This window comes from Mus caroli, unplaced genomic scaffold (assembly GCF_978045245.1).
Source record: "Mus caroli unplaced genomic scaffold, Mus_caroli_1 scaffold_7, whole genome shotgun sequence".
Taxonomy (NCBI): domain Eukaryota; kingdom Metazoa; phylum Chordata; class Mammalia; order Rodentia; family Muridae; genus Mus; species Mus caroli.
Window position 1 is genome coordinate 92,005,316 of NW_028227262.1, and position 19,685 is coordinate 92,025,000.

General features: G+C 44.8%; 1 protein-coding gene across 1 annotated transcript in view; it reads right to left on the minus strand.

Moving 5' to 3' along the window:
- Positions 1-18,247, minus strand: part of Fkbp9 (FKBP prolyl isomerase 9) — a 48,612-nt gene extending 30,365 nt beyond the window's left edge. The window contains exons 1-3 of the mRNA XM_021164364.3: positions 17,859-18,247; positions 1,325-1,470; positions 355-544 (exon numbers count right to left, since the gene is read on the minus strand). Of these exons, the coding sequence (XP_021020023.1) occupies positions 355-544; positions 1,325-1,470; positions 17,859-18,079 (557 nt within the window). The 5' untranslated portion in view covers positions 18,080-18,247. The remainder of the gene's footprint in view (positions 1-354; positions 545-1,324; positions 1,471-17,858) is intronic.
- Positions 18,248-19,685: the final 1,438 nt, after the last annotated feature.

The window sequence follows — 19,685 nt, forward strand, 5'->3', positions numbered from 1 at the left end:
TAGCCTCAGGCCTCTCTATAGTTCTCCCCTTCCCTTTCCATAGACAAACCATATAAATGACTCAAACACCCATGAGTTTCCCTAGAAACATGTCTCTTCACTTAAGTGGAGATCTGCAACTATGGTTTAACCATTTAGTCATTTAAATGAAATTTTTAATGTCTTCTAAAGGTGTTATAGTTTGACCCTGGCACCACAGAGTATCAAACACCAACCAAAATTATATGAGGAGGGATTTAGTACTAAGTAAAGTTTGGTAGAATACATTTTCTGGTTTTCTAATGAGCACAGAAAGAAGACATGACAGAAGGAACCAAGGGCATTTCACACACTGCCACCAACAGTGGCACTTACCTGGAATCAAACAGTGTCCCATCCAAGAACGTTCCGTTGTAGTGGTACCTCACAAAATCAGATACTTGGATAGTCCGAGGGCAACTGGGAGGCTTGAAATAGGTCTGAATCTGAACCTGGTCTTCAGAATTCCAAATATCCACCAAGAGTACATCAAAATGAAGAACTGAGTTTGGAGGGATCACACCAGCTGGAAATTACAGAGCATTCACACTGAGAGACTGCCATCTTCTGGCAACTCCGAGATTCCCTAGAAAGCAGCTGTTGAATAGCTATCTTCTTGTTGAAACTGCTACCCTCAGGAGGGAGGAAGTGGGTATGGAAGTGGGACTGGAGAGACTAACAGAAAAAGATTTACTAGGTTTCTCTCCAAAGATATAAAAGTGTAAACAGTGGCTAATGAGAGGAATTGTGCCCTAAGGAGCTGCCTCCAAGTTGAGCTCCAGAGACACAGGTTTTATCTGCCACCACCCGTATTACAGTGGGCTTTTTAGTAATACAGTGGCTGCCCGGAAGTAACCCCTCAGCCAAGCTCCTGCAAGTTACTCCAGTGAACTCATTAGCTCACCAGGCTGAATTTAGTGGGTTCTTTGGTCTGCTATCAATGACCTAAGTGCCTAAGTGGGTTAAATAAACATGTGTTCACATCCCACAAGTAAGAAGTCAATTGACCAGTGCTGTGATAACAAAAGCCAAAAGAATTCAAACCCATCGCCGATGTACAATTCCAAAGGGCTGATTCTTCCTCCAAATAAAATTAAAGAAAGAGAGAAACTCTCCTCTTCTCAAGAGTTCCTTAGATACTCCTGTGTCGGCACTTTCTTCCATCCCTAAGAGATAAACCTATACTGGAAATGCTAGCTATGGGTGTTGGGCCTTTCTTTTTCTTCTATTAAAGATCCCAAATTCTCCAGTCAGGTTGGCTGAAGGGGCTGCAAATGTGTCTATAAATAACAGAATGAAGACTTACAAACTCCTTCACTTCCGTAGGCAAGGTTTGGGGGAATTGTCACAAAACGCCTCTCGTTTACACACATCCCAACAAGAGCTTGGTCCATCCCTGCGATCAGCTGGCCTTTTCCCACAAACACGTTGAAGGTAGAGTCCCTGTCATAGCTGACAATCCAGAAGGAAGAGAGAGAAACAAAAGCACAGTTATTGCCATAGTGAAAACAGTTTCGTGATGGTCACAGCAGCAGACAAAAAGGCCTGCCAAGGAGTTACTGACCCAGGATTTGTAATCACTGGACAGCATCTGCAGGGTCGAAGTTCTTATATTAACTTGAATATAAGTAGCCAACAAATCCGCTTAAAATTGCTTGCCACTGGACTGATCAGCTTAGGCCCAGGTCCAGGGCTTTGAATTAGCTCTCCCCAACATCTCCCCTCCACTGGATGAACTGTTGGAGTGCATAAAGGAACCCTGTCCTACAGATCCAAAACTATAGGATATCCATGACACAGGGCAACAACAGAATATCCATATCCAAGAGGAATCCTAATTCGGGTCCAGTATTGATAGTGTAGCAGAAGCCAGAGACCTCATACCAGACCAATGACTCACCGCAATGAGCATTTGCAAGCAAAGAAGTATGGACAAAAGGGTATACTGTGAGACACATTGTGACACACTACAGCTTCCACCATGAGATTTTTTTTTCTTTTGGGGAATAAGGTTGCCAGGGTGAAGAGAGTATATGGGGTGGGGGTGGGGTGAGTGGAATTGGGGTGCATGATGTGAAATTAACAAAGAACCAATAAAAAGTTTTTTTAAAAAATACTTACCACACAAGTTTGACACCCTAAGTTTGATCCCCCTGAGCCCACAGTGAAAGCAGTCCTGAAATTGTCCTCTGATTTCCTAAGCACACTGAGGCAGATGCAATAGAGAAGGGCTGCACATGATTAAATGCTGACATGGCAGGCCATAAATAACAAAACATGGATGGGACTTACACCCTGTTCTTCAAAATTAAATTGAGCAACAGAGTTTTATCTTCCAGGAGATGTATTGGTTACGTGCTCTGAGAGATATGTAAATGAAGGACAAGACAAGTTTGTCTCTAACTACTTTATACACTAGCAGAGAAGCCCATAGGTTCAAACACTGTGTGTGGAAAAGGCCTGATAGTCCATAGTAACAAAGGTAGTTGAGGGGAAGGGGCCACAAGTTCAAATGTAGCCTGGGCAGCCTTCTGAGACTGCCTTGAAATTTAAAGGGAAAGAGGTCTGGAGGCACTGCGCAGTGGTGGAATCTAGCATTGCAAGGTTCTGGATTTAATTCCCAGCCCTGCAGACTGAAGAAAAGAATCAGGGTGGGGAAGGGGAAATGAGTGCAAAAAGAGAAAAATAAGCAAAAGAAACCTTGCTGCATATCTTGGTTTACAATAAGAAGCAATGGAAACAACTCAAGGGGATAGCCCTGCCTTTGCTTTAGTCAGATGGAAAATACATTGTCCTGTGGCCATCTTACGGGTTCCTACTCATCCATATTGAAGGGTGCACTCAGTGAGTGAGGGGTAAGGGTGCCCTCAGTGAGTGAGGGGTAAGGATGCCCTCAATGAGTGGGGGGTAAGGATGCTCTCAGTGAGTGAGGGGTAGGCCAATGTGATGGCTCAGCTGGTGAAGACACCTGCTACAAGCCTGACAACCTGAGTCCCTGGTACTCACATGGTGGATGGAGAGAACCAACAACCACAAGACATCCTGTGGCCTCTTCATGTGTGCCATGGCAAGCATATGAGCTGGCACACACACACACACACACACACACACACGTACTACAGGTAACACAGTTACACTATCAAATGATACCATTTCCCATTTACACATATGCAGATACTATGGGAAGATCCATTTTGAAAAACCTGAGAGGGGCAGGGAGTTACTAACTGCTAGCACTTATGCTTCTGTGGCCACCCTTCCTTTTGATACATCTGCCTTTTCCTCATTTTTTCCTAAGGATCGATTTGATGAAGCAATTTGAGGTGCCGGCTTCCTCAGACTTTCCCCCTTCCCCAGCTCCTCCTAGTCTAATACCCCATTTTAATTCAAGGTCAGTGAGCAGAACAGGATTTCCAGCCTGGGCCACACTGGAGCACAAAGAAGAACGTGCACCTTCTACAGATATCAACCTCAAACCTCCACGCTGGGGCAAATGCCACCTCCTGTTCCGCCAGCTCCTGATTTTTGCCTGAGCATGGCCATATCCCAGTACCGTCCTCGGAGCCATCCTTGGGATTGTGATAATGAAACTATAAGCAAGGCTTCTAAGACTCCTGAGGAGCAGCACTTGTGGGAGCAGCAACAGTACCCAGGCAGGAGGGAGGGGGCTTTACAAACGCATTCCTCATCTGCAGAACATGAATACAGTTTCCAAGCTTAATACAACTTTTTGAAGTGCACACACATCCTATTTTAATAGTATTAATTCTTTTTCTAAGAAGTTTGCACATTTATAATGGAATCCTATTAAAAAGTCCATTAAACTGAAATTAAATATTCAAAGAATTGGTTTGTCGATAGAGGGATTATTGTGGGCACAGCTAACAGATCACAAATCATTCCTCTTAAAATGACATTAAGCATAAAGAAATTGCAAATTAAACTGAAAATGTTTCTGGGTTGTTATTTTATTTACTTGTTTTCATTTAATAACTTATTTTATATATATGAGCATGTTGACTGCACGTGTGTCTATACACCACATTCATGCCTGGTGTCCACCTTGGCTCACCTGGAACTGGAGTTATGGACAGCTGTAAGCCACTACATGGGTACTGGGAATCAAACCTGGGTGGTCTAGAAGGGCAGCTGTGCTCTTAAACACAGAGCCGTCTCTCTGGTCCTATTCTACTTTGAGAACTTCATACATAAGCACTGTATCTACATCTCTCCTACCCTTCCCACCCCCCCAAGTCCCACCCACACCCTGTCTCCCAAATTCACACTCCCTTATTTAATCATTATTGTTATTATATGTTATACATACTGAGGGTAAGCCAGGGGAACTGAAGCTGATGAGGAAACTGGGTATTGAACCCTTTAAAGGGGGCTGCTTCTTGCTCCAAGGAGTTTGAGAGCCAGAGAAGGAAACCTACTCAGGTGAGGGACTGAGCCCAGACCAATCAGGGAGAAGGAAAGGAAGTGAGAAAGGGGAGGACTAGGGAGCCTATAAAAAGGGCAACCCAGAGTTCCTGAGTGGCCTCTCACCTCTAGGGTCCTTTAGACCACCTTGATGGGAACTATTTGTTCTTTTGTTCTTTCTGTAGCTCATGATTCTTTCTCTGCAAATGCAGCTCTGGAAGCTCCACCAATCTCCTTTACCTTCTGGAATCAAGCCAATTTCTCCACAGTTGGCACCCTCTGACTCCTGTCATTTTCTGACATCTACCACTATTCCTCCTGCTTGTGATTCCCAGAGGAATCCTGCTTCTACCTTTCCCAGAGGTCCAATTCTCTGTCCCTAGATGACTGGGCCTCACCCTAATATTTCTGTGGAATTGTGTGTTTATGTGTGTGTGTGTACATGTGTGCATGTGTATATGCATGCTTACACACTTAGCATTTCTTATATAAACATGTTTCCAGGGCTGACGACTTAGGATCGGACATCCTATGTGGGAGTTCACCCATGGAAGAAACTGAATCTCTTAGCAGGCATTGACCATGTGCATCTCCTTCATCTAGGAGTGAAACCATGTGACATCTCCCCCAATCAACACTAGCAGGTCATCTGGTATTGTCATTATGCTAGATTTGATCAGGCAACCATTTTGCTGATATCTCATAGGTGTGTTTTCCCTAAAAGACACTATTTAATAGCAACCATCCTGGGTCTCTGGCTCTTACACTCTTCATGCTTTTCCCTGAGCTTTAGGTACAGGGGCTACATTGCAGATGTATCAGCCAGGGTTGGGCACCCACATTAATTATTCGCTGCACTGTGGCCAGTTGTGGATCTCTGTAATAGTCCCCATCTGTTAGAGGGGGGAAAATCTTTTTTGATAAAGTGTGAGAGCTACAGTTGTCTGTGAGTATAAAGGTAATTGTCTACAACGCAGTTAGAACTTATATTGGTTTAGGAAAATGGTGGTAGTAGGTTCTTCTCTCATAGTTATGACCTCTCCAGCCCTGAGTAATTGGCTAGCTTTGCATTACTCGGCATGATTCCCTCCTGTTGAGCAGGCCTGAAGTCCAACTAGATAGCTGTTGGCCACCCCCAAGATAAAAGTGTCACTATTGCACTACTAGAGATACCATGCCAGGCTGGCCATTACTGTTATCTGTAAGCTTCACAACTGGATATCACTACTGATGGTTCCCACCCCACCCCCCTTGGCAGCTTGCTTGCACAGCACCCTTCTTCTAGATCAAGTCCAGCTCTACTCCACCGTGTCCTGATGTAGGCAGTGTCTTCAGCAATCAAGTCTTACCTTCAAATTCTGGAAGGAAACCAAGGAAAATGGCAGTAGCCCATATTGTTTTAGAAGTATCATCCATTTCTTTGATCTACAACTTGTAGGTTTCCCATTCTGGCACTGGGATTCATGTTCAGTGAATGCATGACTCTTAAGGAAAGCACACACACACACACACACATGTCCATACCTACATACAAACATACACTTGTATATTATGTATGTTTTAAGGAATCTCATATAGTAACATGTTGCTCTATGGCTTTTTCAAACACCCTTGGTGTTATTTATCTCTGCTTCTAAACTCCCCCCTCATCCCCCCCTCCCCGATTAACCTTCCTTCCTCTCCACAGCTGAAGTCCCTGTGCACATTTTCCCAATTATCCTTCCTATTACTCCCCTCCTGCTATGCCCCTTTCTACTATTTACCAAGCATCTCTTCTGTGTTAGGCCCAGTAGCATAGCAAGCTCTTCACAAAGAGCTTGATTCCATCTAATCCTTGAATCCTCAGAATCCTTACACAACACAGGTTGTGTTATGTAATGCTTAGACATTCAGGCTCCCTGGAAGTTAATTTTTTTTTCCAAGCTCAAAAAGTTAGCCAAGTGGCACAGGCTGGGGAAGCTCAGTAGCCACACAGTGTTGTTAATTCTTCTAATGATCAGCCTCGTGGTGTTAATTCCTTCCTTTGGTGATCGCATAGCACTGTGAACAATGATGCAGAAATGTGTTATACGCACTAAGGCACATAAGGCTCTAACAATGCAGGACCAGTGTCCTCTGTGGCTGACCATTAGGGAAAAAAATGAAGTCGTTCTAGGTAGATTTATGCTGATCATGGCAACTGGCACAAACTCATGTGAAGCATCAAGCCCAGAACTGGTCATGAAAATCACTTCTGCAAATGCTGGAATAAGATCTTATGCAGCCTGTCCCACTGGCCAGCTCATTCACACCTTTTATAGATGTCCCAACTGGGGTCCTACAGGAAACAGATGGCTCACCCAACCAGGCAGTTCCCGGAAGGCTTACTGAAGGGACTGTGCACAGCTGACATTATACTCAATGGAGAAAAAAGCCTGATACTTTCTCCCTGTACTCAGAAATAAAGTAATGATGCCTTCTTTCCCACTTTATTCAGCAAAGTCCTGGAAAAACTGGTGAGGCAAACTCAGCAAGACAAAGACGTAGAAGCATCCACACTAGGAAGAGGCATAGTGTTCCTATGCTAACACAAGAAACTGTAGGAACCCCTAAGGAGCTTGCTCTCTCTGAATTAATAAATGACTTTAGCAGTGTGGCATGATTCAAAGTCAATATACAAAAATTAGCTGTGTTTCCCTTCTGTCAGTAGATAATAAGAAGTTAATAAATAATTCTATCTACAAAGGCAAAAAAAAAAAAATGTTTGCTAGAAAGACCCAAAAAAACTACACACCAAAAACTAGAGAAATATTGCTGAAAGAAAGGTAAGTGGTCTGGCAAGGTGACTTACCTGATATAGACACTTAAAACCAAGACTGAGGACCCGAGTTTGAGCCCCAGTACCATGGTAGAAGAAGAGAACCAACTCTTGTAGGGTGTCCTCTGACCTCCATACATGGACATGTGAACTGCACACTCATGCATATATACACACATGATTAAAAAAAATAGTAAAATAATTTTAAGCAGAAATAAAGAGGACAAAAATAAAGACACCCTACCTGTGTTCACGATTTGGAAGACTACTGTCATTAAAACACTTGCAGCACCCAAGAGCCAAGACATACAGAGCCAAGACAGTTCCCATCAATTCCCATTGGCATCTTGCAGCAGGAGAAAAATATCCTAAAATTCATCTGGAAATGTCTAAGGATTCAAAGAGCCACAATAATCCTAAGAAAGAAGAGCAAGAGCCCTCTAGTCCCTGACCTTTAACTGTAGAAGGCTACAGTAATGAGAACAGTATGCCCCAGATTTAAATTACAGAAACTAATGTAACTGAACAGAGAGTCTGGAGTGAATCCTTCCATACATGGTCAAGGGATTATGAATAAGATCACATGGTGGTGAGATTCTAGGCTCCAAAAAAACAAAAGTTGGGTCTTTGCCATTAAATGCAAATCATAGTACAGACATAAAGCTACAAAACCCCTAGAGAACAGCATGGAGCCAGGCATGGTAGGTCACACCTATTATCCCAGCAATGGGGATGTTGAGGCAGGAAGATCAAGGAAGTAGAGGCCTGCTTAGGCCTCATCCTTAAACTCCGTCTCAAAAAGCACAGGGAAAGCCTCCCAGCATTGATTTCACAATGATTTCTTGGATAGCACCGGAGGTACAGGCCGCCAACGCAAAAACAGTTAAGTGGGATTGTGTCAGACACAATTTAAAAAACCTCACAGTGCAGAAAATAATTGACAGGGTAGAAAGACAACCTGCAGAACTGCAGCAGAGATATGCAAACCACTCTCAAGTTTGACTCTGAAACATCACTCCCGTAGACTTATGTGCTTGGACACTAAATCCTTAGCTGGTAACGCACTTGGGAAAGTTACAGAACCTCTGGGATAGAAGGCCCAGCAAGTAGGCATAGGCCACTAGAGGTGGCCCTTTGAAGGTTCCAGCCATTCCAGGTTCTGGCCTGTGTTCTCTGCTTCCTGATCTATAAGATGTAAACAGCCACAAGCCCAACTGTCCTGGATTGGACCAAGCTGCTCCAGCACCGTGCCTTCCCACCATGATGGACCAAAACCTCTATATTACCTGCAAATTAGCCCTTTCCTTCCTAAAGCTGCTTCTGCCAGGCATTTTGTCGTGGTGACAAGAAAGATAACCAATGCACATACAAGAGACTAAGGTCTAGAATATCTAAGAAATCTTGCAACTCAACAACAATAAAATGACGCAACTTTAAAAAAAAAAATGAACAAACTACTTGAATAGACATTTCTTCAAAGAAGAAAACCAAATGACTAACAAGCACATGAAAAGGTGTTCCTAGCACCAAGGAAATACAAATTAAAACCATAATATATTTCCAGGGCACTTCCCACCTGCAAGCTCTCCTCTGGCGAGTGTATGTGGCCAACATACTCTCGCCCAAATAGACAAGTCAGGCTTTAATGAGTAAGTGACTACTAGTGACCAATCACTGGCCTTAATTCCCTTGCCTATCATTCTGACTCAGAACAGTGGATAAAAGTCCATTTTGAATCCTGTGCTGCCTGTTTAATAGCCACTGAACAGGAATACATAGTTACTGAATAGGAATGTGCTATGGGGTTGCCAACCAGGATCTAACTCAGAGCCTAACAAATATCTCAAGCAGTTTGGGTTCCAGGTTCTGCTGTGATCTACACAGATGGTCCCTTGAACTCCTCTCTAAAATGAAAAGACTATCTCCATGACCCTAAAGAGATCAAGACCTGCTGGCACTTCTCAATGGCCTTGGTTTTGGTAGAAAGTTCCACAGACAGCACTGAATAAGACCTTTCCCCACAAAGGCAGAACAGCACAGGGACTATGTGCACAGATGTGTACAGATGCAGAATAACAGAGGGGCTGTGTATGGATGCAGAACAGCACAGTGCTATGTACACAGATGTGTGCAGATGCAGAACATCACAGGGGCTATGTGCACTGCTTTGTGTGGATGTGGAACAGCACAGGGGACAGTAGCAGCAAAACTAAGAAGGGAGTGCCTTTATTATGCTGCAAAATGAAGTTAGCACTTAAGATAGTGTGGGGTGGGGAGATCTCCCTAGGGCTGGGATGTAGCTCAGCAGTGGAGTGCTTGCCTAACATACACAAAGCCCTGGACTCCATCCTCAACAGCACAAGAAACACCTGATGGCTCATACCTGTGATCCCAATACTCAGCAGGTGGAGGCAGGTATCAGAAGACAGGGCCACCAAGTTTGAGACCCTGACTCAAAAAGGAAAAATACAAACAACAAAAAAGGTAAATCCAACCATGACACTACTGCTGAAGATAAGTAAAACCCATCATATACTCAACTTAGGAAATTGTCTACACAGAAGCATATATTATTTTCCAACATATTACTTAACATAAATAAGCACTTGGTATCTCTATCCTTACAGTGTTAATAATAGGCTGCACCTCTGAATATGGGATTAGGCAATGTTATAGCAAAGAAGAACGTTTGAGGGAACAAATGGCAAGCTGGTGGGCTGGTACACGCCTAAATCCAAGCAGTGGAAAACTGGGGTAAGAAGATTGAAGCCATCCTGGGATACAGAGCAAGACCATATCTCCGAAAAGGGCAATAAAAATAAACAATGGATGGAGAGATGGCTCAGTGGTTAAGAGCTCATATTGCTATTTCAGAGGATGCAATTGGGTTGCTCACAAGCATCTGTGACTCCACTTCCAGGGAATCTGATACCTGGCCTTCTTGTGTCCCTGCAAGTACAAATGCACACATATAATCTAAAATGAAACAAATAAATTTTTAAAAAATAAATAAATAAGAACAAGTAGTAACAGGAAGCTGTAGAGTCACATATATCTCCCCTTCTACAGGATAAAAGGAACAGTAAAGATGGCCTGAACAGCCCATGAAGGGCAAAAAAACCTTGGGAAAATTGAAAGCAAATAGAAGAACAGAGTGGATCTTACTGAAAAGAGTCTATAACACAGGATGGCCAAAGATCTATCAGGCTGGTCTCCTAGAAAGGTTGGAGCAGGACAGAAGGAAGTCCACTGTGCAACAAGGGACCACACCTGCACAGGTGTCCCTTCTCAAATCTTAGAAGCTAGCAGCTAGAATTTTAAGTTATAAAATTGCCTAACAAAGAGAGAGAGAGAGAGAGAGAGAGAGAGAGAGAGAGAGGAGAGAGGAGAGAGAGAGAGAGAGAGAGAGAGAGAGAGAGAGTATTTTATTGTTATGCTTGGAATTAAATCCATGGCTTCACATTCTTTTAAAATGTTTTTAATATGTGTCTTAATCAGGATTTCTATTCCTGTACAAACATCATGACCAAGAAGCAAGTTGGAGAGGAAGGGTTTATTGAGCTTGCACTTCCACATTGCTGTTCATCACCAAAGGAAGTTAGGCCAGGAACTCACACAGGGCAGGAACCTGGAGGCAGGAGTTGATGCAGAGGTTGCTGCTTACTGGCTGGCTTCCCCTGTCTTGTTCAGCTTGATTTCTTATAGAACCCAGGACTAACAGCCCAGGGATAGCACCACCCACAGTGGGCTGGGCTTTCTTCCCCCCCTTGATCACTAATTGAGAAAATGTCTTAAAGCTGGGTCTCATGGAGTCATTTCCTCAAGGGAGGCTCCTTTCTCTGTGATAACTCTAGCTTGTGTCAAGTTGACACACAAAACCAGCCAGTACAATATGTATGAGTGTTCTGCCTGCATGTATATCTGTATGCCACAGGTGTGCCTGGTATCTATGAATGCCAGAAAAGGGCATGAGACATCATGAACTTGAGGCAATCATGGGTGACACTGGGAGATCCCTGTCTCAAAAATAAACAGTCCAAGCATGGTGGCAAACACTTGCAATTCCCATACTTAAGAGGCTGAGGCATGAAGATGTCAAGTTTGTGTCGCTGGAATGGTACAGGGAATCCTCCAACCCTATCTCAAAACAACACACAAAAAAGAATACCCAAGACTGCCTCACCCGGGATCTGCTTCACGTAGCAATTGCAGTCCTGACATAGCAGCCCTTAGTGAACTAAAAGTCTCCTTGCGGGGTGACTTTACCCATCCCCTGGAGACATTCCTCCACTGAGAATGGATCCAGCTGCAGACCAAAAGAGGACCGGCCAGGTCTGACTTCCCTGCCTCCCACTCTCTGCCCCATACACTCCCAGACTAGGTGGCAAGAGTGTTTCTCCAAAGCCGCCACGTCTACCAGCAGCGAATGGGACTGGCAGGATAAAGACACCAATAAATGATCTGGCAAGCTACCTGTCTACTGCCCAGATGGAAAAATGAAGGAAGGTTGCAATGAAGGAAGAGAAGAAAAGAGCAGGCCGGACGTGGGATGATCTCCAGCACATTAAAATACTGAAAAGAAACACTTCAAAGCAGAGTCAAGCCGTCACATTCTGTTAAAGAGTATTACTCTTAGGTAACTGCACAAATTGAAAAGTTGTGTTCCCATAGGTAATTCTTAACAAGGATCCAGTCCAAAAAAAAAAAAAGGACCCAAATCAAGCCATTCATACGAATGCATAGTAACCTGCAATGCCCCACAGAAGCAAAGTCCCGTCAATGAATCTTGTCAGGGTGGGGTGCCTTGCCAACCAGCCAGTGGCCTCCAGGGACCTCCATTGGAAGAGTACTTTCCCGTAATTGAGAAGCAGCCCTAAGGCTCATTCCTCAGCAGCAGCAGCACCCTAGCATCATCTCCTTTGCCACAGTACATTCACGCTTTAAATACCTCCTGCCTGTGTGAGCGTGCCCTGACTAGCCACTAATCAAGTCTCCCAGTCCACCCAGCCCAGTGGCTCTTCTCAGAGGACCAGGCCTACTGAAGAAATGAGCCTGGGTCCTAACTTAAACAGATTTATAACTGAATGCCCATACAGGAGGCACCTTACCCAAATGCAACCAACCAAATTATCTCCCAGGAACCTGGCCTTGAGATAGAGTCTGGTTAATCATGCACACAGGATGGAAAGCTGGATCTCTTTTGAGGAAACCTCCTATGCAGTCCCTTGGGGATCTGGAGACAGTCATCTCAACTCATGTTTCTGGAATTTCTTACAGCATCAAAGATGACTCCAATAAATTCCCTCTGCACTCTGCTCTAGTCAGCTGGAATTGGTTTGTGTTCTCTTCTCAGCCATAATGAAGGCATGGCTTTCCGTTGTCTTTATTCTGTTATATCACAAATTTAGAAACGTAATTGAATAATTATGCAAAATAATTTTGCACCGAGACTAGACACCACAGTTCGGTTGTGGATGGGCCTGGTGCTGTTTGTATGCTGATGTTAATTCCACTCTCCTGGGAGGGGGCTGTGAACAAGGAATGAGTCATACTCAGGTGACTTCTTGTGAACCAATCCCCTAATGAATAAAGGAGCCAATCACTGGGCGAGTAGGCGGGACTTCCGATTTGGAGAGGGGAAGAGAGGAAGCAGGGGAGAATTAGATCTTTTTGGACCAGGATAGTGTGAGGATACGATGTAGCAACAAGTGTCTCCTGGTTTCCATGGCGGATCCGTCAAAATTCACCACTGTAGAATTTAAATTTAATAAGGTTTACAGGATTAGGATTTTAGTTGCTGCGCCCAACGATTGAGTTACGGTCGTTTCTGAACTAAGTTTGTGTTGGGTTTTCCTTCACGCAGCAGCTGGTCCGGGTTCAAGAGAGAAAGGTACGGAGGTAAAACACGTGGGTTTGCTTGAGGTGCACACAAAAGCCGTGGGGGATCTGAAACACCTCTAGGCCAGTCTCCACGAGATAATGACAGGTCGGCCATTGCCCGCCAGCACATGGCTGGCCAGGCCGCCTGGATAGAAGTACAAGTGCAGGAACATGCCGGTTTCTTTTTTTTATTATTTCCCGCAACAGGGTTCCTTATTCATAATCTATCCATTGAAGATCTCCTGGATGCTACTTCTCTACATGAGAGCCTCTACTAGCTATCCAGGACTTGTATGGAATGGTTCCTCCACACCTGACCTGCTCTCATCAGGGCTCGTGCCTCCTGATCCAGCTATCAAGAACTTTTTTTTCTTTTTCTGTTCCTTATGCATGATACTGTTCATTCCCAAGCTTTCCACACATCTCTTTCTCTCTTAAGCCTACTCTCTACATTGAAGAAATAAAACCCTGCCGATGCTCAGAACCTATCTCAAGCATCAGGTTTTCCCCCAAAGGCTTCCCTAGCAGACAGGAAACCCCTTCTCGTTGGAATTGGCAGAGGCATGGTTGTCTGCCCCTCACTTGGCAGTCTCGGTATGCCAGCTGACGTATATGAGACACACAGAGTCTACCACAGAGTCTAGAAGTTATTTATTATCCAAATGGCCAATGTAATCATACCTGTCTGAGCCTGGTGCTTCAGCCCCCACCTCAACCTCCCTCTGCTCTGTCTGTCTCTATAGCTCTCAGCAACTTCTATTTTACTGTGTAACCTAGAGTATCATGTGTTTTCCCAGTAGAAATGTAAGCTTCATAAGGTTCTGTTTAAATCACTACCACATCTCCAGAACCCAGAAGAGGAGGCACTCAATAAGTATCTGTTTAACGAATAACAAATGGGTGACTGAGTGGAAATGTAGTGAACTAAGCTCCAACAAACCTATAGTTCTTTTAGAGCAAAGGTTCTCAAAGTCCTACCTTCTAGATAGCTGAATCAGTAGGGAACTTGTCTCAAATGCAAATGCTTCTTGGACCCAAACCCCCAGAGCTAGCAAACCAGAAACTGTGTAACAATCTCTGCAGGCAATTTGGGTGCATTTAGTTTGAAAGCTTAGAGCAGCACGGGTCTACCTAACACATGCAGTGGGCTTGGATCAAATGTCTGCACCTTGGAGATCTGCAGACAGACCTGAATTCAGGCTGCCAGTGAACCAGAGAGAGAACTTTCTGCCAGGATAATGAAAAGGAAGCATTTTTAGCTTTAGTCCCAGAAGGAAATTGGAGCACCCCAAAGTGTTGTTCCCCTTACTCTCATGCCTAGCAATGCAATGGAATTCCTAAGATGAAGGTGGGGAGGCTGGCAGCTCTATAGCACCAGCAGGTGGAGCTGCCGCCTGCTTGCCTTTGCAACAGTGGACACAGGAACACATTCACAAGCCCACAGAGGTTAAACAAAGCCACATCCATAGCAGTCGCCAAGGGCTGATGGTCCTAGTCATCTTTGTAACTGTGAACGTCCATATGCAGAAAAGGCTCATTGGCTTCAAGTATCTGAGAGGGACACACAAAAAAAAGAAAACAAAACACAACAACCCCTGGTACAAAATTCTCCTGCTGCTTAGGGTACAAGTCCTCATTTTCTTTTCCTTATTAACAGTTATTGGGGGTGGGGCATGTCATCGGGAGAGTCACAAGCACCTCTATCCACTGAGCCATCTCATGCGCCTGACAGTTACCATTTTCTTCTGGCAAAACCACCAAGGAAGCCAAAGTCCAAACTCCTAAATTTTTCCTCTCTACACACACTTTGTAAGAGGCTATAAAAGTTGTGGGCTGCAGAGAAACTTTCATTCTGCTCTTTAAGCAGGCATGGGTTTGGTTCCCAGCACTCACATCAGGCACCATACAACTGCCTGTAACTCCAGCTCTCAGGGATCCGACACCTCTGACCTCTGAGGGAATGCGGACACGCGTGGGCCCATATCCACACACAGATACATAATTAAAAAATAATTTTTTTAAAAAATCTTTTTTTAAATTGAAAAAAAAAAAGAGAGAGACTTTCACCCTCAGATCCTAACATTCCACAAATTCCACAGGAAGAGAGACCTGAGAGGGAAGCAGTCAAAGAGCTCCTCTGTGTCTTGCCCTCTGCATTCCGGCTCCCCTTGGCAGCCATTTCTGAAAGGGAAATCTGATCCCTGAGCCCCAGGATTCAAAGTCTTCATGGTCTTTCTACTGTCCTTAGACAAGGTCCAAACCTCAATAGCCAGGAAGCAAGATCTCACCAAAGCTGGCTGGCTCCAGGCTGTTACATGGTTTCCTATAAATATGCACAATTCTGTGTCAATTAAAAGTTTTAACATTTACTTCATGTCTTTGAACCTTTCCCTCCAGCTTCCTCCTACTTTTCCCACTTGTCCTTGCTCCACTCTCACTGAGACCACACCAACCAGGCCACGCACTGGCGACACTGTGCACCCCCCTCCACACCCTGCTATCAGCCTTACCACCTCCCGCACCACACTCCCCTCTTCATCTCCTCCCTAGTACATTTTGCTCTTCCTTAGGTCTTATCCTTGCAATCTAGGAACTCCATGCTGACGGCCCACCTCTTGCACACGCATTAGCATATAGTTAAGCCTTCTGTGTGAGTCCATTGCTTCCTGCTTTTCTTCCACCGTTTTTATGGCAGCCTACAGAACACAGATTGGGCAAGTCATTTGGATATTCTCAGCCTTACTTTCTTGATCTATATTGAGGTATCTTCATCGCTGTCTTCTGAGGGGAGATGAATTCTGAGATGAAAATAATTTTACCCTGCTAAGGTACAGGGTAAAACTAGGTATGGCCTCTTGTGAGAGAGAGCCAGCTCTGCTGTTCTTCTTGTGCCTGTCTCGACATTTTGTAGTTACTTGCCTGTGCTAAATGACAGTCTCAGAATCGTGTAAGACCTTAACTCTTAAGGGTAGACAGTGTATAAATGCTATGGTTGTACCAAGGTGCTCTTCCCACTGTCCTCGTAGTCATCCCTAGAGAGGGGAACTTGTCCCTGTGGAAATTATTAGTGACCATCAGTTCAAGCAAAAAAGCACTTTATATGAAAGTAACAAGCCAAAGCTATACAAATAACTAATGAGCACACGAACAGATGTTCATCCTCATTACGGATATAAAGATCAAAGCCTTGATGAGGGGTCAGAGGCTTACTCTGCAGCTCTGGCTATCCTGAACCACATTATGTAGACCAGGCTATCCGAGAACTCACAGAGACCTGCCTGCCTCTGCCTCTCAAATGCTGGGACTAAAGGTGTGTACCACCACATCCAGAAAATATAATTTTTAAAAAGAACATGAAGAAATAGGGACACTAAGGGAGGGAGTGAAAGGTGAATTACACAAGACAACTGGGAGTTACTTTTGAGATTCTGGGCCTCAAAAACTTAGACATAAGTCCCATTTGATTCAACAGTTCCAATCCTGGGTATATATCCAAAAGAAATGAAATATTTTAAAAAATCAACCTTATAATCTATATTTTCAGAGGTTTTTTTGCATATTTTTTATGGAGAGTGTGCCATGACATTCATGTGGAAATTAGAGTACAATTTGTGGGAGTCATTTTTCTCCTTTGGCGATGAGAGAACCAGGGACTGACTTTAGATGATCAAGCTTGTCAGCGAGTGCCTTAACCACAGAGCCATTTCATGAGCCCTATACATTCTAGAACTACATAGCAGGGGAATACCTCAATTAAGATGGGTTGGTATAAAAACTACAACTGAAACAACGGTATGACTAGGTCTGAGGATATAGCTCAAAAATACAGAGCTTGCCTAGAATGTACAGTCCTGGGTTCAATCTCCCTGTGTACCCCCCAAAATAATTAACACTAAGGAGGTCTAACCATATCTAAGCCTTTGCTTTGTGCCACATAGTACTGACAACTTTAAATGTTTTTACATACTCACGTGTGGCTGCTTATATTGTACATAATAAGCCCATTCAGGCACAACAGTTTCCTGTCTAATGGAGTGCTTCACCACAAGGACACAGCCCAGGGTTAGAAACAGCAGCCTGAAGAAAGGGGCAAGGCTGAAATGAGCTGAAAACTTAAGTTACATGAGCAAGCCCAGGCCATCTCTCCCGCAGTTTTTGTAAAGCCGGAAGGGGTGGGCACAGGAGTTGCACACAGGCACAGCATTTGAATTCCCACAGCCTGAATCCAAAATATTTGCACAGGTCTCACAGGTCTCACTGGTCTTGGTTCCTTAATTGGAAAAACAAAAAAAACAAAAAAACAAAACCAAGGTTCTTGTAACTCCCCAAAGATTTAAATGAGCTCGAGCATATATATATATACCGTTGCCTAACACCTCAACAGTTCAGTACAATGACTGCGATTATGGGACACCTACCTCATCCTCCCACTAGTCAATGCTAAGGTTGGGTTGTCTAGACAATCCAGGGATGAAACCCAGGGACCAGTCAAGACGGACCACCAAGAAGGCGGGCGGGCATCACCCACTCTTGGAGGTCTCGCTGAGTGGCCATTTTACTTGTTTGAAAAACGTGTTCTGCTGTGCGGGGCAGAGAGGAAAAGAGGAATTGTCCGGTCCGCAATCTTAAGGTCCCAACTACCGCTGAAGGCTCAGCACACCTCCAAACGCATGGGGAGGGCGGCGGAGGGGGTGGGGGCGAGCTGGTGGAGGTCCTTGGGGAGTGTAGGGGCACGGTGTACCTGGAGTCGAACTTCTGGCCGTCGAGGAAAGTCCCCACGTAGTGGTAGCGCACGAAGTCGCCACTGTGCACCGTGCGCGGACACTCATCAGGCACGAAGCTCCGCTGGATCTGAAGTTCCGAGCTCACAGCCAGGCCCAACACCGGGGCTGCCTGCCCGGTCACCCAGAGCAGCAGCAGGAGCAGCGACCGGCGCCGCCAGCCCCGGGCCCCTAATGCCATCGCGCAGCCTGAACTCCGGGGAGGCGAGGGGCAAGGCTGGGCGCGCCGCGGCGATGCAAACGTGGAAAGGTCTCCCGGCTAGCCCCGGGCCGCAGCGCCCGCCCCCCGCCGCCCGCGTCCGCCCCGTGCCGGGCCGAGGGGAGGAGCCGCGCCCAGCCCGAGGGGCGTCCACCCGCCCCGACACTGAAGCTTGGGAATTCCTCTGCCTTCCCCGCCTCCAGAAGCCGGGAGAAGATCGCTCTGACTGCCAGGCCCCGCGCCTGAGCACTGCGGGTCCCAAGAGACGATATGGAGACTCCTACGTGGCAGCGGATCCAGTTTCCCCTTGCTGCTCTGGGAAAGGAAGGAAACTTAAGAGTCTTTTTAAAAACTTAGTTACTGGGGGTGTACACAATAAACAAGCTGGAACTTCCCTCAGAATGTTTTTGAGTTGCTGTGAACTAATGTGGTCAGTGAATTAAGTTCCTAACACGTGACAGCTTGGCCAGCGCTCCAGATCCCACAAGCGACCCCTAGTTAAATGAATCCTCTATTTATTAAAGCTTTGGAGTATTAAAAGTAAATCAACAGAGCTTTCTCAATTTGTTTTGGGACGCTACCAAATAATCCAGATACCAAAACCTACTAAAAACACCCACAAACGAGAAAAATAAGCAGTTGGCACCAAACAAGTTCTTTTTTTTTTTTTTAAAGCAAAGGTGCTAAATAAAACGTGAGCAAATAGAACACAACAGCTACCTGAGTGAGCTGGTTAACAAAGTATCAGAGACATCTGCAAAGTGAAGAGAAAACAAGATACTTTAAAAATTAGTATAGAGCTTATGATTAGAATACAGCGATCTAATAAGAAGCTATAGATGGCCCTCAAAAAAGGTTAGTGATCAGTTTTCCTACTTGGAAAAAACAAAAACAAAAAACCTTGGAGTGTCCTAAGTTACAGAACAAGGGATAGAGAAAAAAGGAAACCCGTGCTAACGTAACTTCAAGTTAAATCATCAAAGGAAAAGAAACGAAGAGAACGAATAGGTGCTCCACATTGCTTCACTGGACCCTAAAGATCAAGACCGCAATCTACTTTTAGAATCAAGCAACCTAAGAATCAATCAAAACCTTTCTTTACTCTCAGATCCTAACTGCTGGGCCACCTTTCCGGGGCTCCCTTCCAGCTTTTCCCCAGTAGTTTCATGGCTGAATTTAAGTCTTCCGTCCATTTTGAGTTGACCTTTGTATACAACAAGAGATGTGGTTCTAGTTTATCCAGCCTATGCATATTCAGTTCCCTAGCACCATTCATAGAAGACAAGGTCCTTTATCCAGTGGCCATTCTTGCTGCCTTGTGGAAAAATCAGATGGTTGTGTATACGTGTGTGAGCTGGGGATTGAACTCTTGTCTTAAAAATTCTTGATAATGGATCCTACGCAAAGCAAAGCCTTCTCAGAGTCTCAAGTAGGAAGGAGGACCTGGACTTAATACCCAGTACCTATGTGGTAGCTCACCGCTGTCTGTAACTCCAGTTCCAGGGGAGCTGAGGTCTTTTTCTGTCTTCTGTGGGCATTGCAGGTCCGGTACAGAGATACACTGGCAGGCAAAACATGCATACACCTA